At 46.3% G+C, this 20679-nt stretch overlaps 2 protein-coding genes across 31 annotated transcripts in view; one reads left to right on the forward strand and one right to left on the reverse strand.

Annotated features, from left to right (window-relative positions):
• Window positions 1-587: 587 nt before the first annotated feature.
• MRPS34 (mitochondrial ribosomal protein S34) lies at window positions 588-2974 on the forward strand. Its single transcript, XM_053958096.1, has 4 exons — window positions 588-988; window positions 1087-1129; window positions 1963-2234; window positions 2683-2974. The coding sequence occupies exons 1-4, from the start codon at window positions 671-673 to the stop codon at window positions 2800-2802; spliced, it is 753 nt and encodes a 250-aa protein (XP_053814071.1). The 5' UTR covers window positions 588-670; the 3' UTR covers window positions 2803-2974.
• A 2251-nt stretch (window positions 2975-5225) lies between these two features.
• The window catches only part of MAPK8IP3 (mitogen-activated protein kinase 8 interacting protein 3), a 73647-nt gene continuing 58193 nt past the window's right edge, over window positions 5226-20679 (reverse strand). For 27 of the 30 annotated variants that reach the window (XM_053958091.1, XM_053958089.1, XM_053958087.1 and 24 more), the window contains 14 exons: window positions 19421-19582; window positions 18339-18504; window positions 17714-17899; window positions 16917-17100; window positions 16016-16135; window positions 15667-15747; window positions 14918-14985; window positions 13686-13834; window positions 12715-12886; window positions 12503-12616; window positions 11264-11302; window positions 9515-9694; window positions 9122-9265; window positions 5226-8112 (listed from right to left, as the gene is read on the reverse strand). In XM_053958091.1, the coding sequence (XP_053814066.1) occupies window positions 7991-8112; window positions 9122-9265; window positions 9515-9694; window positions 11264-11302; window positions 12503-12616; window positions 12715-12886; window positions 13686-13834; window positions 14918-14985; window positions 15667-15747; window positions 16016-16135; window positions 16917-17100; window positions 17714-17899; window positions 18339-18504; window positions 19421-19582 (1887 nt within the window). In that variant the 3' untranslated portion in view covers window positions 5226-7990. The other 3 variants (XM_053958092.1, XM_053958072.1, XM_053958090.1) reach the window with 2 other exon arrangements.

A 20679-nucleotide genomic window follows, 5' to 3' on the forward strand; every position in this document is an offset into this window, starting at 1 on the left:
GGACTTAGCAGTAGCGCTGGAATTGCTGTGCTTCCTTTAATTTAAGATACGGATTTCAATGAAAAAAATAAAAGTCTTCTGTCACATTTAATTGACCAGTCTATAGCCAAAATCCAAGGCCTGATCTATGCAGTTTTTACTTAAAGTCTACTCATTCAAAGTGTAGCCTCACTCTGCTGGCATTCCATGGCTGGAGCAGCTCAGAGGAATTTGTCTCATCCTGGTACGGAGTTCCATGACGCAGCTGCTGCTCGTGGCCCAGCCTCTGACTGAAGACCTGGGCCAGATGTGTTGCTTTAATCTTCCTGAAACCTGGTTTACTCAGGTTTTGAACGTTATCTGACATAGCTGAATCTGCTCAGATTTTTCTAAACCAGACACTGTTCAGATGCTTCTCAACAAGCAAGCCCGGCTCCCCCGAGAGCCGCCTAGTACACCGTACCTGCGGGCACCGGCGGGTCTGCACCACGGCCAGGGGCCGCGGCGCGCTCTGCGGGCAGCAGCCTGAGAGCACCCACCGCGGGCGGCTGGGCCAGCGGAACGCTGCGGTTGACCCTGGCGACGGGCGGGGAGACTTCCGCGGGGCCCGGCACGGCTTCCGGGAGAGGCGGGAGCAGTGGATCCGGGTGCGGCGTTCGGTTGTGCTCCCTCCGCGCCTTCGGCCGCCGGCATGGCCCGCAAGAAACTGCACCGGCCCATCGCCGCCATGGCCAAGAAGATCCGCGAGTACCGGGAGCTGAAGGATCGGCCACGGGACTCTCAGCGCTTCGCTGTGGACTACGAGACCATGCGGCGGCCGCTAACGCAGAAACGGCTGCCCGTGCGAGCCTGGGAGGACGTGCGGAACGAGAACCGACTGTTTGCGCTGCTCTGCCGCCTGCCGCGCTTCGGCGTGGGCCGCACCGTCACCCGCAAGTCCTGGCTGTGGGCGCACCACGAGCCCTGCTACTGGGTCATCACCAAGGTGAAGGCGGACTACATGGCCGAGGTACCTGCCCCCTCCCGCCCGTCGCCCCGCCGCGCCCTGCCCCCTCCCGCCCTCCACCCCGCCGCGACCCACCCTCAACAGGTTCCTCTTCTTTGCAGAACATGGACCATGGAAGAGCCTGGGGCTACCTGACCTTCAAAGGTAAAACCGGCTCGTTTTCCCACACATGGGGGCAGAGCTAGAGAGCACGGGTGCGTGAGGGTGGCAGGGAAACCGCGGGCTCCCTGACTGGGAAATTTGTTTTTCTCAGATATTCTAATGGGAAAAGAAATTCCTTGCATTGTAAAGGCTAGGAATCTACCCCCTTCAGAATGTCTTTCCAAGGAATGCTGTGGGAGAGCCAGTGCAGTATGACCTTGGGGAACAGCAGCACTAAAAGCATATTAGATGAGCTGACAGACTGTTCTGGGACTTTCAAAGCAAGACACAGTATGAGCATGAGGATGTTCCAATTTAAATCGTTTCTAAAAAGGAAAAAGTGCAATGGCAAGTAAGTTGTGTTACTGGAATTTTAAATTAATGATTGGAGTTGTATGTGTGAATTTTCCTTTTTAGAGTTGCTTTATATTAAGTATACAATTTTCCCTTACTGGAATTACTGAAATAGGAATCATTCAAAGGTTTTTAAGTTGTTAAGCACTTTTAACACTTAGTTTTCCAGGAAGCTTTCATCAGTGTAGGGAGAAATTAGTCTTGTTCCTTAGCCATGGAAATGGAATTTGAGAGAGACAAAGCAAAACTTTAAGAGAGGGAGTCATCCACATAGCTGGAACCTGTTTCTATTTCTATTTCGATTCTCAATGACGGAAGTGAGATCCTGTAGTATAGCAGGGAATAATTTGTTCAGCCTTTTGAAAACTCTGATTACTCTTTCCTTTTGTAGCATTTTTGGTGCCAAAGAGTTGACACTTGCTGTGGCTGGAGGCAGTTTATTGTGATGGTGTTACCCACTGGTGTTCATTGTCTTTTCCCAGGCAAAACTGAAGAGGAAGTGAGGGAGATCGACAAAGCCATGTACCATGACTGGCGTATGGTGCCCAAACACGAGGAGGAAGCCTTCAAGAAATTCACCCCAGTGCCTGAGGCGACTGTTCGGTTCCTGCCATACCCACCACTGCTCCGAGCCATGATCCTTGCACAGTGGCAGAAGGAGGGAAGACCAATCATGGAAGAGCCAAATATTGATCTGGAGAAGGTCCTGGCCTCTCCTCAAGAGTGGGCAAAGAAAAAAGCTACTGGGACACTGGTATAGAGACTTCTTAGTGTCCTAAGCAGCCCATGTGCTCTCACTGCCTATTAGTAGCTCAGTGCACAAAGGGTCTTAAAGAGCCCCTGTGTGCCCATTGTGCCAGGATGTTTCCAGCTTTCTCCTCAGCCCTGTACAGCCACCTCATCTGAAAGGGAAGATGCAGATATATTCAGACTCTTCTTCTATAACTTTGGTTTCAGTAAGCAGAAGGGTCTTCTTGGCTCCCTGGATAGTCTCTAAATACACAGCTTCAGTCAGCCAGCTGCAGTTCTTTGGAGCATAATATTTTTTATGTAACTTGGGTCCTGCATGAATCACAGAAAAATTACTGTGAATATCACAGTATTTCACAGAGCTCTGAGAAAATGTATCTGCAAATGGAAATAAATGTTTTCTTAATTCTGCAGCACAGTTCTAAGAAAACTCATGATTTTTTTTTTTTCAGTGCCTGGACATCATGACAGCCAAATGGAGAGCCATTAGCTTAGGCACAGCATCTGGTTCTCTGAACACTGCAGAAGGCAGTGAGCAAGAAGCGAGGAACATGACTTCAATACTAAGATAATCCAAAGCTATCTGTCTCTTACTCCCAAATATGGCTGTCAAGAGATAGGGGAAATTATTTTAGTTCTTTTGATGCAAAGGAGGTGGTATTGGCTCTTACCATTTGAAGCCAATTGTAAATTACCCCTGTTCCAGGGCAGCATGTTATGAACATTAAAAGATGCAGCTCCTGAGCACAGTTCATGGCATTTCATCTTCTCTTGCAGTGGCTGCAGATGCTGCTGCTGTGTCAAAGGCTGTTGGAGGGTCTGGTCTGGGCGTGGGTGGAAGGAGCACAAGAGCTGTTCAGCTCTATACATCAATTCCCTGCAGAAGTAACTGTTTAGTTCCTGTGTCTGCAGGTAGTCAGGAGGTGGTGTTCCATTTATTGCAGCATGCTGAAATCACAAATAGCCTGAAGGGATTTCTGAGGGTAGCACAAACTGGACTCTGCTCCACCCCAGTATGTGTGGCCTGGATGAAGCTGGGAACATGAGGCCCCAGCCAGCAGGAAATGGCTGTCATCAGGCAGGAGCACACAGATTGACATTGGCTACCTGTATTTCCGTAGGGTTCCTCACCAGAGGTTCCTGAAGGGTTAAGATGCTATGGGATATGAAGGAAGGTTTTTCTTGTGAGTTACAAGCTCACAAGGTCCTGTGACAAGGAGCAGAACTGAGCCTGCCTTGTTGTGGCAGGAGCACTGCAGAGCACGTGCCAGATCTTGCTTCAGAAGGAATGGGAGAATCCAGGAGAGGGAGAATCAGGAGTAGTATTAAAGGCACAGTTTGAGGCTGTGAGCCTTTCCATGGCAGTTGCTGTGGCTGGAAGGTAGTTTGTCTGATTCTTAGTCTCCACTGCTGGGCACTGAGCTGAGCTGTTGCTTTCCTGTCCGCACCATGATTGAGGTTCTACTGAACACAAACCAAGAACAAGGGAGATGGGAGAGAGATGTGAGTCAGATGGGATAAGTAGAACAGTCTAGTCCTCTGTTCTGCACACCTGGGATCTAAATGTAGCACCAGCAGAGGAAGTGTCTCCCTGAGGGGGCACACAGAATCTGACCACAGTGGGCAGACATAAGTGCTGGTCACAGCAGCTCCAGAAAGGCAAGAAATTACCCATGATCAAAGTATGTAAAGGGAGCCAAGCCAGGGAGCCAAGCCAACAGCAAAAGCAGATGGAGCTGATAAGGCATAGACTCACCCAGCAGCAGCTTGGGTGAGGTGGGATCTCTGAAGATGATGTAGTCAAAATCCAGCCCCCTGGGTCCAAGGAGTCCATCCAGGAGCGGCTGGAGACTGACACAGTTACATGTTGAAGACCTCAGGTTGTGCTTCAATGAGGCTCCTGGGTCATAGGAGGAAAGGGCCCCTGTACAGGTGGGGGTCTAGGTGGCACTTACCATGACAGTTAGGACCTGCTGGTGAGCTCAGGGTCATGAAATGGGGAAATGGGTGTCTTCTCACAGAGCTCTGGGGAGCCTGTGAGCCTTTCCCTGATAGTGAAGGTCCCTTATGGGATGCTGCACAGCCTGTTTGCCATGTGTTGGATTCCACACCCAGAACATGCTGTGAGTTCTGATGAGCCTCCCAAACTTGTACATTTCCTCACAGATTGTTTGCCAACGTGGGGGGATTGTTTGAAGGGTGTTGGCAGTGACCTGCTTCCTTAGCCACTAGACATGGCTGTACTTCACCCAGGGCCCTGCTGAAACTGCTCCTGGCTGTTTTTCAAAGGGTGCAGCCCCAGGGATTTAGCATTGATTGCAGCACACGTTTCCAAACCTCATTGTTGAGGTGCCCCCATTAACTGCAGAGGCATTGCCAGTTGTACTACACCCTGGCCTGTGTCACACCACAGTGCATGTGCTGGTCACAGAGGTGACTCACCTTAGGGCTCCCTGCTTGGGGCAGATGATGCTCCTCTTCAGTCTCAAGGACATGGCTCATTGCCATGTCTAGCCCTTGAATCGATGCAGTTCTACAAAATAACTATGAAGGTGTCCAAATGCTCCTGGGACTGAGGGGCTCCCCACAGTCGAATGATGCATATTGGGACTGTGCAGTGCCACCCTGAACAGTGTTGAAAACTGACCTGATGTGTTATCCCTGGCAGTTCCTGGTGGCCTGAAAGGGCCACCCTGACTGAAGTTCCAGCAAGCCAGCAAGTGAAAGCTTCTCTGCTCCAGCTTCTATTTCTGAAGTTGTGCCACCTTATATTTCCACCTTTTATTTCTGCTGCTGGTACAAGTTACAGATTGCACTGTTGCTTGCTGGACCAGCCCCTTCTGCTCTGATCTTGTGAGCCATCCACATTTCATTTCTTGCCACTGAAATGCTCAACAGGGAACACTTGAGCTGCATTCCCACCCTTGCAAGTGTTCTGTTAAAGACTGAGCAGCAATTCCAGTGCCTTCATAGGAACACAACATGCTGCCCAAGCTGATGTTAACATGTTTATTACATACAGAACAGATACGGTTTGTTGTTGACAGCATAGGGGACAAAGCATGGGAATATATTCGTACAGCAGGCTCTTTACAGAATGCCATCTTCAGACCAAACAGCGGAGTTTACAGGCCTTAGGACACTTTTAAAAATCCTTTTGTAACATACAAGATACTTTACATACATCACAGTGGAGATATGACAGAGAAGCGTACTGAAGCCAGTTAGTTCTCACCTCAATGCCCAGCAGCAACCCAAGGCTACAGGAGCTATCAGCAGAGGCTGGGTCTCCCCCTGCAGCTGCCCCTCTGGGCCATGTGCTTCTCTTGGAGGAAACCATGGCATTGAGCTGGAAAGGAATCTGATGGAAGATTCCCATGTGTTGTTAGGGCCCAGTGGGTGACAGGAGATCAAGTGCTGTCCCTTCAACTGCTCATACCAGATACAGAACGGTCAGTGGCACAAATGTTGCAAATCTGACTTTTCTATGAAAGAACTAACAGAGTTAAGGAACTGAACCCTACCAGGGCTTCTTTTTCCCTTTAACTAGCCCAAATTCTGAAATTTGCCTGGCCCTAACTGATGAACTATTACATGACAGTGGAATCTGTCCTCTAAATGTTATATTGTTTACTTCAATGCGCTCTGTGTTGGGATCCAAAGAGGTCTTCCTAGCAGAAAGCATATGGTGAAAGTGAATGAGAAGCCTGGCATGATCAGCAGTGCCCCAGCAAAATGTCCCTGGTGAAAGGTCTCCTGGCATGCAGGTGGTGGCTCCATGTATCCCGTAACCTCGTGCCAGTCACAGAGCCCAGTATGCAGATGCCTGGAAGATGCCCTCTGGCTGGATTCCTGCCTTGGGGAGGAGTGGTGTGATGGGTACATGTTACCAGCACTGCTCACACGTAGCATAGGCACCACTGTGGCTGGCTGAGGCTTCTGTTCACCAGAGATGTCTCTTGCCTTCTAGCAGAGAAAATGTATGCCACAACCTTTCCTGAACTGTGGATACAAAAATTGTTTAGGTGCTGCTGTATCAGGAGAGATGCCACATGTTAGAGCATCCCCTGGGAATATGGCATCCCTGCAGTACACCAGGATCTGCAAGCCTGGTCCATGGCAGCAAGCACAGGACACAGCAGGGAGCTTTCCAGGAGATGGAGGCTTGCCCAGTTGTCCCCATACTGTCACAAGGACATCTCTGTGAACCCTGGAGTGCTGTACAGGTCAGGCAAAAAACAAGAGGACCACCAGGAGCTTCCAAATTCATCACTAACAAATGCAACTTGTCCTACTCCTGCACAGCCAGGAAAGAATGTTCAAGGGACAGAATTTGTCCTTGTGAGACTATGTCAGAAAGGGAGAACACACCATTGTCTCTACACCTGTAACTTTCATATTCTGCATCTTGAGCTCAAAACCACTCTCCCTGGCCCCAGTTTTTGCTGCTTCTTTTGTAAGCAGGATGCACATCTGCAATCAGCATTGCTTAGAGAGAAAGCGCTATCACCACTTTTCTTGGGGGCTGTCAATTTTTTCCAGGAGTCAGAAATTTCCAGCTTTTAAAACATCTTACTAGCATAGTCAGTGCTTGTGATATTAGGTAAAAGATGTCAGGAATCTAGCCTCAATTCTTTTGCTGTGTGACATCAGGTGAGACATAGCCTTGACTGCACTTGTCCTAACCAACTGCCAAGTCTCTGTTTTCCAGGTCTCTGTGAAAAGAGATCTCCTTCCAGCATGTCCTAAAAAGTAGATACAGCCTTGAGATGAGGCAATCTCAATGTGTTAATGCAGAACTCACAGCAGATCAACACCATCTCCCCTCACCTGTCTTTTAAAAGCCACCAAATGCAATGCAGAGATAACCACATGAACCTTTCAGAATGAACTCAGGAATTCTTTTCTGTATGGTGTTTTTTGGAAGGGAGAGTTAAAAGCCTTGCCTTTTCTTAAAAAAGCAACATTCTGGTACCCTTTTGCTACTACTGCTGTTTGGCCTTGACAATCAAACACCTACCTTCCATCTGAGCCCACCAAACAATTCTCTTGGGACACACACTGGCAGGCACCCAGCACGTGACTGCTGAGGCAACAGCAGCAGCAGAGGAAGGGACTTTCCCCCTGCAAAGATGGAGGATGTGATCCCCACAATAAGGGTGCTGCTGCCTTCTTCAGCCCCACAGCCGAAGTGCTGCTGAAACCACGATGCTCTTTGGAGGCTTCCTTGGACCCTTTGTTGCTCTAAGACCAGAGGATGTTATTCTGTGCTTAAGGGTGAATAAGGATAAGATGAAGAGTCTACTGGTGAAATAGAAGGATTTCTGCTGGGGTGCTGCAGAAGTGATTCACCATCACTGCTTTGGCAGGGAATGCCTGGGGATGCACTTCTTTCTCATGCAGGTGGGAGTGAGGCAACCTGCCCAAGAACCTGAGCCACCCCCTCCAGCTGCCCCTCCTGACACTGGGCAAAGGTTTCCCACAGTCCTGGCTCCAAGCTCCCTCCATGGTGTACTGCCATTTCTCTCCTTTTAGATGCCAGCTCCAGAGCAGAACAAGAACCTAACCACGCCAAAAGCATACGGGCCCGAGTTGAAAGCTACGAGTTCAGAGATTCAAGGGGGTCACAGTCCAAGGCAGGAACCGTTGCAGTTGTCCAGGGTCAGTTTCCAACAGGAGTAATAATGCAGGCGTTCTGTATGTACATCGTGGCATTCAGGTGGGAGGAGGGACACTTACGTTGTGGGAAAAGAGGAATTCTCACTCAGGGATGTATGATACCTGCCACACAATAATGTGGCTCCGTTCAGCCTTGGAAAGTACTGGCTTCACCTGGGTGGCATCTCCCGCATTCTCTTCTGTCTCATCATCTTCTCCATCCCCTGAAGAGAGAACGCAGAGAGTAAAAATGGCAGGAAAGAAAATGCTCTGGAATACTCTAAAGAGGCCAACACCCCTTTTATAGTCCCAGCAGTCTGATAACAGATTCTGTGAACTGAGATCTTTCTCTGTGCCTGGAGAACATTTACAGCAACCCCATTCTTTTCTGAAGCTGGACTGCATGGATGGGACAAACTAGCTCCAGCAGCAGCAAAAAACACCCTTCCTTTCAGGGAAGCCGATTTTTACACACAGAGCACCCTCAGCAGCATGGGCAATCGTAGTGGGGAAGCAATATTTGGAGCCAGTGGCACAGATGCATTTGTTCTTTCCAAAGCCATTCATACTGATGCTATTTTATGATAGTTTTAATGTATTTGTTGCTTTGTAGATTGCTAATGCATGGCTGTAGCTCCCAGTACTTTTCCTACTCTTTCCCCCTACATTTTAGAACAGTAAGCTAACCTTCTAACATATTCCTGAAATACTATTTAGTCTAGTCTCTTTAGTCAACCAAGGACATCTTGCTTTTTACCATGCATCACAGACGTAATAAATGTGGGGCAAAGCTCTTGGATCAACTCCAGTGGGGCAGAACCTGGGGAAAATTACCTAACCAACTGCTCTTCTAATTGGACGATATTTGTTAATTATGCTAATTTGTTTAACTTACACACATGATACAGGATTTCTACGCTTTTGTATCTTGTACCTGGAGGCCTCCAGTTAAAGACCTGTTTTTATATTACTTCCTATATTAATATCGTCTCAAAACTGTGTTGTTTTGTTCTTGATTTTGTAGGCATCACTACAGCCATGTGGCACTGCAGCCACAGGGCACAGGTTGACAGCCTTGTGCTGTGCAAGGAACATCCTTATTTACCCTCACAGCCAAATGCAGGAGAAACAGTATGGGGCTTTTTTGCTTTGGTTCTCCACAACAGTGATGCCTCTCTCCATGACCACAGCTACGCACCCACTTTCCAGATGCCTCCCACCAAGGGGACTTACCAATCCGGAAATCGATATACCCTTCTCCTCCACTCAGCACCAGGACGTTCTTTAGCTTCTGACCCTCAGTCTCAGTGGCTGCTGTGCTGGGGTTCTCCGAAGGGCTGTCCAACACACTCCCATTCAGGGTCGCAAGGACGTTGCCTAGGAGAGGACAGAGGTGCTGTCGGTGCCTCTGCTCAGCCCCCACACAGTTCACATGCATACAAACACATTGTGCAGACCAATTCTTTCTGCTAGTCAAATCTGATAGTCACTCCAGTATAAATACAGATGTGTGAACCACAGGAGTGCCAGCCATGGCCTGGACACTAGTCTGCTGCAGACCAGCTCAAGCCCCTGCTACAAAAGGGATGGAGGGACAAGCACCTGCTGAAGGAGAGCTGTGCTTACCTGGCACAGAGACAAAGAACTTGACAGCATCACGGTGGCCATGGAAGCAGAGCTGTGCCTGAGCCATGGAGCAGTAGGGAATGAAGCTGCTGGCAGATTTGTCACTGTTATCATCACCATACACGTGGATGACCCCACCAGAGCGACTGCCCTCTCCAGAGGTTGGTGAAGTCTTGTTGGCTGGAGACGGAGCAAGAACACCATCAGTGATAGCTTTGAGTCCCCTTTACAGAAGGGACTCAATCAGAGAGAAAAATCATGAGCCATGAAGGAAAAGTTTTAAACGTGCAGGTCTCTTTAAAGGTCTTTTATGAATGATGTGATGGAGGAGACCACAGCAGATTACACAGTCCCTCTCTTTTAGCCTGGGGCAAGCTAGACTGGTGTCACCAGCAGTGATCCTGTCCAGCCTCCAGAAATGACCCGCTGTCCTAGGATCAGCCTTGGTCTTTTGTAGCTGGCAGGGTACCCAAAGTGTCCACTGTCCCCAGAAGGCACCTGGAGGAGAATTCCTGCTCTGGATTAGTGACGTTGCTCAACTTCCAAGTCGAGTCCTTTGCTCATGCCCAGTAATGAACACACATGCTGCTGAAAGCAGTCTCTGGGCCCAGTGAAACCTCTCAGCCCACCCAGAGCCATCACAGAAGTGGATGTCCTTCTTCATTTCTTGATTTAACCACGACACCACATTGTCAGCTACTCCAGCAATGAACATCTTTCAGATGCTCACCATCCACAGCTTCCAAGGAGGGCTCAGGGCCCAGTATCCTTCATGACCAGGCTCCCAGAATGTGACAGTTTCCACTCACCAAGCAACAGTGCTCTGAGCTCAGGGTGGGAGATGCTTTCCTTCTGCATGCACCCATGTCAGTACAACAGGAACAGTATTAAACTAGGCAGTTTTCACTTTTCTGTGAGAGAGGTTGATTGCTCCATTAATTATCTGTAGTTCTGTGTTTTAACTTTGGGTGAATTTCAAGTTACGTGACTTGGACAAAAGAGACTTTTCCCTATCAGGCTCAAGCCAGGACAGTGGGACAAGTACAAATACTTTGATGGAAGAATGAGAGTCAATGTGTGTACAGTATCTGGCTTTTTACTGCAACTAGTATCAGATGCTTTAAAAGGAGGAGACGTGTTGATAATGCATCTGGACAGCCACATGAATGTCTTTAAGTGAGAAAAAAGCCCCTCTAATTTCTGACCCTGGGAAGGCGTGAATTTGAACTGAGATCCTGCCTTAACTGGCACAAACCTAAGCAATTCTTCATGCTTATCAAGTCCCCTTGGGTTCAACATCTTGTTTGATAACTTACAGCTGACAGGTGCCATAGCACCGCCTGCCATCGGCCTGAAACTGACGAAAGAAGCATCCTTGGAAAACAAAGGATGACCAAGGGAGACCTTGGAAAAACAATCTACTCCCGCTTCCTGCTTCTGACTGAATGAATCTTTCCTGTTCCCATCTCAAACTGGTCTACCACAGTAAGGGAATCACTGTTGAAGAATAATTATCCTTAACACAAAAAAACAGAAAGATGAACAATGAGATGGAAAACATTGTTTATAGCTGTGGGAAATGAGGATATTTACATGACTGTCTCTGATTGCTGTTCTCTAATGCAACTTAAAACAAAAGAGTGATGAGAAAAAATGGATGGAGAGAAGTTGAATGGCAGAATGGAAGGTAGGAGAATGACTATGGGTGCAAAAGGAATCACAGCTGTGGAGGGGAGGCAACAGACTTACCCCGGAGCCCAAGGAGTTGGCCACGGTGGAGGACTACAGCTAGGCACAGGCAGGGAGTGGGAACACAGAGGGGCGTGGGAAGTGATGGGTAGGATGGGAGAGAAGAAAAAGGTGATTACTGGGAGATCATTTGAGGGCAACAAAAAGAGTATAAAACCTAGAGAAACCACCACAGAAGCTCCTATTAGTTCATACTAACACTGTTCTTGCTCACTTTGCTCTTACCATACAGGGACAGATGTGGCATCTGAGGTGGGAGAGGGACCATGTCACAAGGATCCACTGCTACATATTTAGTGAGATTTTCTTGCTTACCACATTTTTTACAGGAACACACAAAAGATAAAGCAATTGGTTTTACAGCAGGGAAAAAGTTTAACTCAGAACAAGGACAGCAGCCTTAAGACAGAATGGGCTTCAGAAAGGAACTCAGAAACAAAACCAAAATTGCAATGCATGAACAGGACCATGTCACTGCCCTCCTTGTGTTAACCTCAGGCATATCCAACTTCATTGCCCTCAGAGGAGACCATCCCAAACCTGACTTCCAGGAGGATTACAAGAGGTTTGCTCTTTTTACACAAGAGGTATTTGTTTCTCAGCTTTCCTGTGAGCATTGGTGAGGAAACATACATTTGGCTGCTTTCTGTTGAAAGCAATTGCTATCAGTCTCAAATCCTACTTCCCCATGATGATCTGGATAAGACCTTCAGAATAAGATACTGACAGGCAGGTTCAGAACAGGACTAGTAAGAGCTTCAACTAAACCTCCAGCTCCAGAGAGTCAACTATTTATTCTTACTGCTGGGTCCCCTCACCAGGCTGGATTTGGTGTAGGATACCTATTTCTACTTGTCTGATAAAGCTGAGCCCTAATCTGAGTAAATGGAGCTTTTCTAAGCTCAGTTTTTGGAAAATTCTGCTATGGAGACATTTAGATGACTAGGCCAAAGTGGAATTTCTAAGGAGATCTTCCTGGTGACCTCTCATCCCATGACCTCTTTTTGGAGACTTACTACAATTCCCAAAGCTTTGTTTCTCCTGTTTCACATTAGCTACAGAATCAGTTCACATCACTCTGCTCTGTCAAGGTCCAGGGCTGCTCATACTCTGGGCTCTTCTCCCTGAAATGTCAGGAAAGCATCAGCCTGCCTGAACCACCTGCCATGCTGCACAAATAACACCTAAAAGCTTTTTTCTAGGGGGGATGCAAGAGTACTTTCAATAAATGTCACTTACTCTCAGTCAGGGGAATGGAGATGACAACACCGTTCCCGGTGCCCACCCAAAGGCGGTTGCCAGCAATAAGTAAGGCTGTGATCCGCACAAAGGAGAAGCCCAGCTTTCCAGTGCCTAGGAAGCATGAATGAGTTGGGCAGTCAGTGATGACTTTGGGCAAGGTCTGCTTTGGGCAAATTCTGCCTTGAGCTCAGTAAGCAACAGACCCTCACCTAGCATCTTGCTGACGTAAGGCTCAATGTCGACATCCTGCAGATGTTGATGGCTGTGGGCATGGTAGAGCCTCAGCGTGGAGTCCAGACGGATGGAAACCCACACGCCATCTCCAATCCATGCCAGCTGTCGCACCTGGCTCTCCCGACGAGGATGGGCATCAAAGGATTTCTAAAATACCAATGTGAGTTCACAGAAGTTTTGCCATTATCTATATTCCACATATACATATACTCAATTTTCAACTGAGATCACTTGTTTGAGTTCCAGAGATCTTGGAGAAGCTGTGTTAATGCCAGCTGATCCAAGCAGTTCATTACTGTACACTTCATTACTGTACACAAAAAGTCCTTTGCTTGAGCAGCTATCTGGCAGCTTTGCAGAATTGATGGTCTTTTCCGACCACTTCGGGAGCAAGGGCATTTAGACAGCAAGAGCTTTCAATGTACTTGACAGAGAAGGAAAACACACAACTCCAGGATAAATTCCAAGGATCAAACTGCTTTGGCTCACTAATGTGAACTTCAGATCCAGCACTTCTTCTCTCCTCAATCAGAATTATTTCAAGCATTCTCCGATTTGTACCAACACCACTGTACTGATTTTCACCCAAAAGGCTCTAAACATTGTTTTCCCTTTAATGGGATCCCAGGGGCTTACTAACTGTACTGTTCCTTTGTACCATTATGCCTAAAGATGGAGAAGCCTTAGATTATATGTGAAGAGTCACTGGAAAACAAACACCTATGTTTGGACAGTACACGGCCCCATAGACTCCCTAGTAAAGGCAAAGAAAATTGTCAGTTTAGACTTACTGATAGAATTTATGCTCTGCAAAGGGAGGAAGGAACAAATAACCCCTGGCAGATTAGATCATAACATGACCCAGACTGACAATCTTGGTCAAGAACTGTTAAGAATAAATACAACACAAGTGTGTGCACACATAGACATGTATGTGCTCTCTTACCTCAATCTGCATTGTCTTCGGCTGGATAACATGGATTTTGTTCTTGTAGCCACACCAGACTCTATCATAGACCACAGCCATGCAACGGATGGAGTGGTGAGTGTGGCCAAGATCCATCAGGTGGTAATTACTGAGATCCCACTGACCATCTGAGGTGAAAAACAAGTGTGGGAAGATGCATCTCCTCCATGACATGTGAGCATACAACAGAATCCTCTACCTTTCTGTATGTATCTTGGTATACAGGCTTAGCTGATACTCAAATGCTCAGTTTGCTTATGTCTGTGACCTTCCTATGACTCCTGCTTTGGGCACAGCCTTACCCTTATGAAACATGTAATGATAAAGTTTAGTTTGATGTCCAACAGCTCTCAAATCAGGCCAATTTAAACATCCTTTATTGCAATGAAGTGAACAGGCTTCTCTAACAAGTACAACAAAAGCAGTGATAGAAGAGGGAAGACAGCTGAACAAGACTATGCAGAAACTTAAAAGGAAATGGGCCATACAGTCCTTGTGATGAGGCTTCCTCACATCACAGACCTATAACGTAATTCGCCCAAAGTGTTAAATCCAGGAAAAGGAATCAGATCATCCTTCTCTCACTCTTATTTTTAACTAACCAGGCAGATATTGTGTTCTTCACAGACAGGAAGCCTCTATGTCATGAAGCTTTATCTTATTTCTGATGGGAACAATTTTGATGTGTCAATGGTCAGGCTTGAGCTCATGACAAAGGCTGAATCAAAATTTGAATTGCACAAGCCCAGAAATGTCTATATTTCTGCTTGCTGAATGAAGTGCTACTCAATGAATAACTAAGTTCCTTATATGCCAACATTAGACATAGTTAGCAAATCCCCATGTGTCAGATGTGAACATAGCTAAGACTGCTCAAGCCATAGGGAAACAAAACCCATAGCAGTGAAGAGGACCAGAAATTGAATTTACTAAGTGTACCTCAAACAACTGCACAGCATATGTATTCCTAAAAGTGTCACGTTTACTCCACATGTACTACACAGTATATACACACATTTTTGTTCAAAAAAGCTCAGGAAGTGGTGTTAGAGTACACCTGAGGTGGTTTGGGATAGCGATTATAATAGCCTTGTGTTTAAACTCGGTGTTTGCACCCCAGCAGCCAGCAACTTCCTCACCTCTGGAAGAGCATTTAATCCACTGCTACACTTTCAGCCAAATTTTGTTTTCGCTATTACATTGATTCTTACCTTCTCCCCGATGGAATATGGCTAGTGTTCCATCTGCCAGAGCAACCAGGACCCTCCCTTTCACATGCCTGAAATAATAGGATAGTAAATACATAAAAAATGCAGTAGAAATTGGGGACTCAAAAACTCTTCCTGCCATCCATACACACCATCTTTACATAGTCTCCAAAATTCCCAGTCAGTTTAGGATTGCAGGAACATCCAGCAAGAGGTCACACCTCTTACCTTCACTGCAGTAAGATCACATCTGTAAGTTTTCTGTTGAGGGAATTCTTCTCCTTCACAATACAAACACCATCAATTTCAACAAATTCCCCCTAATTTACCCCTCAGTGAAAGTTTGCCTTTCTCCTCCCCATTTACTTCCTCCTGATATTGCTAGACATGTATTCACTGAATCAGGTCAAGACCGCAACTGAGCAGGAAAATGGGTTGGTATGAGGCTTTCCCATTACAAAAACCTTGGGAAACTTCTCTCACAAAACAATGCACTTAGGAAAGCAAAGAAAAAGTTGTGGCTGCCACATCCTTGGAACTGATCAAGGCTGGGAATTTGGATGAGCAACCTGGTCTAGTGGTAGGTATCCTTACTCATGGCAGGGAGTTGAAACAAGAGGATCTTTAAGGCCTGTTCCAACCCAAACCATTCTGTGATTCTGTAAGTCTATGACCAAGAGCTGCTAGCCCCCTCTAAAGCATCACTCAGGCCCTGAACCTTCTCCTTCAGGTCCCTTGGAACACACACTTACACCAGGCTCAGCACAGAGTCCTTCAGCTTTATTGAGTGCAGACACTTCTTCCAGCTGGACACAGCCGAGTGCACATAAAGCCTGTGAGAAAGGACAAATTGGGGAGGGTTAGCAGCAGGGCCCCACACTTTCAGCCTGCCCAGGTTTGAGTCTTCCCTTCTGGTAGGAAAGGTGGAGGTGAGGTAAGAAAGTGATGCTAAATCCCTGAGACTATGGTGAGCTGAGCAATGAAATGAGGAATGGGAACCTTCTCCAGAAACAAGCAGTGAACAAAAGGTGTGTGGATTTGAAAAATAGAGCCCAGAGCAGGGAGGTGACACAGAGATCTGCCAGCCCAAGGGGAACACACCAGCCATTCTGAGCTCCCAGCCACATGGTGGGGGCGGCACTGGTGCAGTTTCCAGCATCCCTGGTTGACTCCTGATCTGGCAGTGTTGTGCTGGGCTCCATCTTCAGCTGCCCATTCTCCCTGAAGAGGCAAAAGAACTGTGTTAGAGATTTAGCAGCAGCAGTGCACAGAATGCCCACCTAGGCCCACAGCCTGGCATTCACAGACAGGTATGGGCCCTTGAAGACACCAATCGCTTCCTTCTCTTTGGTAGTTTTCACCTGCAAATCTGCAATTTACAGTATTTCCTTTCTCCTCCCCTTACCAACAAGTATTTCAAATCTACAGAGCCTGAGTTTAGCAAGACTGTTACACAAACAGTATTTTCTCTGTTCATTTCCAGCTTCAACAGAAACAACTTAGAACATCATCGGCATTCAGGAACAATCTGTATCCAAGACTTCCACCCTATTCTTCAGGCCATCTCATCAGCTTTGTTTGTCTTAAGAACTTTTTGAGTGGTGAATATGCTTTCTTGGTTACTTTTACAACACATCAGAGGTACTACTAGAATAAATCAATCATAATTTCTACACACATATCGGTAAGCTCCTTCAGTAAGAACATGAAGTGTACATATACTTTGGGAGATCTGCCTTAACCACAGGTCTAAGTTCATAGTGAGAGGTCAAATATTTGCATTTTAACAGCTGATCCAGTCAGTTGCAGGCTGAGCCACGTCTGTTTTCATTACATTTTTTTCCTTCCCTGCTATCCCATCTGTAAAATTGCTTGGGCACAAAACTGATAGAAGTCTGACACTTTAACAGAAGATCACACTGCTTCTCTTATCACAAAGCTTATGAAAACAGAACTGATCAGTAATAGAACAGAACCATTACTCTGACCCCAGCTCACCTACCCATTCTGCCTGGGTGCCTGGGCTGGGACAGGGTCTGTGAACACGTGCTCGGTGAGGGGCCTGGGCCGGGCCTGTGTCAGCTCTGCCTCGCTGACACTGCTTTCTGGTACCTCTGTAGCCTCTGTTGCCTCCTCAGTAGACTGAGACTGGTTGATCTTCCCATTGCAGACAGGAGCCACCTCACCTGGAGGACAATGAACAATGTGAGACATGCTGAAGAATCAGCTGGTGAGTTAACTATATAGATATGAGGCTGTAAATTCTTTAATTTATCTTTCCTTGCCAAATTCAATCAAGCCCTGAGCCTGTGCCACAGACACAGCAGCTCATCAGGTATCTTCTGCCTGGAAGGGAAACAGACACTATTTTAAAGTGAAGCATAATCTGTGACTAGCACAGCACAGCATTGGAAGGGCTTCAAGGCTGTCACTACAGTATGGAGTCAGCAAGGGCAGCACTATGATTTGCATGTGAGCTTAACTGGCTTCCCAACACTCAGGGAACAAAACAATCAGAAAAGCAGCACGTGTAGCAGGGCAAACATCTCACATGCCCAAATACTCGGCTGTATGACTCCTGCAACCAGGCTGCAGCATGTGAATCAGAGAAGAAAGGAGAGCTCTAAGAAGAAATGTACCAAAAGGCCTTTGGTACTCTTGTATCGTAGTAACAAAATTCTGGAGGCCTCTGAAGTGCTTAACTTGGGGACAAGAGGATGTGGCTGTATGTAACACCATGAGCTTGTACAGGATTAGCTGTAATTGATATGTCACTACGTTTTACATCCCAAAACTTACTCTGTCCCTTGTCCAGAACAGGTGTGTCCCCACGTGAGGAACAGTTGCTTCGTGGCACATTGCAGCGGGTTGCACAGCCCACCAGCGTGATCCCTGCCAAGACACCATCTGCTCCGGCTGACTCTTCAGGATTCACATCCCCCTCCAGGAAGATCTCTCCTGGGGGATAGTCACTCTCACTGGCCGCTGAAGACAAAGAACAGGTTCTCATGTAAATCAAGCAATCGCTGCTAATTTAATGTGCTCCTGAAGTCACCCTAATGATGGGAGATTCTGATCCTTCAGAGCTCACCACCCTGGGGAAGCACCACACCATCCATCAGCAGCCTGATCCACAGCAGATCCTCTCATCCCTAGCATCAGTATCCAAGGCAGGTACAGAGCCCTTCCATGCCCAACAGGGCTCACTCCTGCTTCCAAAAAACACCCTTTGTGTACCAAAGGAATGACTTACTGAACACTGAACAGGGAGGGATCTCCACAGAAAGGCAAGATCTGGGTTATGATTTTGGGGAACAAGTACAGAACACAAAAAAGCCCAGGGGTTAGCTCCCAAGTGAGGATGTCTATTACTCCTCAGCGGGGCAGGTGACCCTGTGCAGACCCCAGCCTGGGCTGCACTCACCAGGGATGCTGGAGATGCAGAGCACGTGAGCGTTGCAGACAGTGAATTGGTCCACCACTGTGCCAGGCTGGTTGGCATCAATTATCACGACTTTACTGGTTGACAGCGTGCTAGTGAGGATCCAGACACGGCTGGATGTGGCATCCATCTCATGGAGCTCCTTTGCCTTCGGGACAGCAGATACACATGGGCATGATCAGCACTTTTCTTGGATCAACCTGAGCTTAACAGTGCTTGGCAAGATTTACACATGGTGTGATTTATTTTAAATTATATATTCTATTCTACAGTAGAACTATAGAAGAAATTTTTCTTTTTTATGTTGTTGTCTAACCAGTTATATTTTTATTTTTATTAATTTGATTCCATTCATGTTGCTGCACTAGTATCCAGAGCATTGGCCAAAGAGCCTGACTGACTCCTTAGGGCAAGAGAAATTTGGCCACTAATTTTTCTGTTGAGATGTCTGACAAATGTGTCACTGAATATTCAGTTATCCAGAATGCCGTGAGTCTGGGATGTACCCAACTGATCAGCCTAAGCAAGTTGGTCTCGGGAGAGTTTAAGGCAGCAGTATAAGGTGTGGAGAAAAACCCTACAAACCAGACAGCATAAAATATTGTATGATTATCTGCAAATTACAGCTTGGTTCTTTAAACAGGAAAAAAACAAAAAATCACTTAAGACTACCAAAACCCAGAAATGGATTAAATCTCAAGAGGCCCAAATGGACTCAAAGACTGTGTTCTTTTAACAAAGCTTTGCCTGAATGTATTTATTAATTTACAATTATGAGGGCTATATAATCTTCCTAGCAACCTCAATCAGGCATTTAATTGCCCTTATTATTAGGATTTTATTCAAAATTCCAAACATTTCAAAAGCAAAATCTGGAAAACTTTATACTGGATGATTTGTCCCAAATCACACCAAAAGTTACAGAAGAGCCAGCACACCATAGCACTGTCCCACAGGTACAAGAGCATTTTATGGCATAGTACTAAGATACTGAAAGAGGGGGTGTGGTAGGGATGAAATGAGAAAAAACATTGGAGGGAAAAAAATCCACTTTATTTTCTGACCTTTTTTTTCTCAGGAGACGTATGGTTACTTTTGTTGCTCTCGCCTTCCACTTCCCTGTCACAGGTGAGGGGATCATGCCCAGGATCTAGTTTCTGCCCATTCCCAGGCTCCTGTTCCAAAGGTCTCCATCCTGAGAGATTTACTCCAGCTGCACACCACAGCTAAGAAACAGAAGCAGGAATCTGAACTAAGAATTCTGCAGGCTCTATGGTCACTTTGAATTTAGGCACCTTTGTGGAGAACTGTCAAATGTCAAACATCTAAAACATTTAGCTGGAAACACCAGATCTTGATGATTTCTACTAGAAGATATCTGGATTGATGGAGGTAAGGCAGAGGATCTCTACACAGCAACATCACTGCTTTTTAATCACTGCAAGCAAAGCAAGCAGTGTTTTGGCAGATGTTTAATGTGTTCAAACTGACAGAAGACAGTTTAAATGAGATATTAGAAGGAGATTCTTCCCTGTGAGAGTGTGAGGCTGGTGAGGTTGCCCAGAGAAGCCTGTGGCTGCCCCATCTCTGGAAGTGTGGAAGAACAGTCTGCTGGTTTAGCTCCCAAATAAGTAGTTTTCTGAAATCAAATCCAGCTAACCTCCTATGAATTATTTCCAGGGCGCTTTTTAAGAGAATGCCTGGAAGAGGACTACAGAAATACTAGATTTATCCAAAACCTTAAATGAAGGATGCTGCACAGAACATTATCTAAAGATCACACCGAGAACCTTCTAGAAACAACAGCATAAAATTTTCTTACAATTTAACCGTCGGGATGACTTCTAAAAATCATCTCTGAATGAAGCAATGACACGCTGGCTACTTCAAAACAACCAGTTCCAGCAGGTAAGTCTGCCACCTACACAGATGACCACTTATGCCCAACTGCAGTTCTACTCAAAACATTCTAGTATTAATAAACATGGCTTCATAAAAGCTACTCCAGATAATACTGGCCTGTTACCATTGAACTCTGGTCAACAGTAGAATCTAAGGAGTGATGAAATGCGTTTTTACTTTCACTTGGTCATTTTCATGAATTTTTATATCAGTTTTCATTACACCCTAAGGAGTCTTAGGAAAAGCATTAGAAGCATAAAATGTTGCTCTTGTTGATCAATTGTCTCAAAAAAGCAAAAGATGTTAGGGAGCAGCAGGGGACCTAGCAACCAGAACCAGCTGAGAATTTTGTCCTAAAATACTTTTTCCTACATTCACTACAAACCACCATTCAAAAAAAGGAAGTGGAAGATAGAATTTG

This window comes from Vidua chalybeata, chromosome 16, assembly GCF_026979565.1.
Source record: "Vidua chalybeata isolate OUT-0048 chromosome 16, bVidCha1 merged haplotype, whole genome shotgun sequence".
Classification (NCBI taxonomy): domain Eukaryota; kingdom Metazoa; phylum Chordata; class Aves; order Passeriformes; family Viduidae; genus Vidua; species Vidua chalybeata.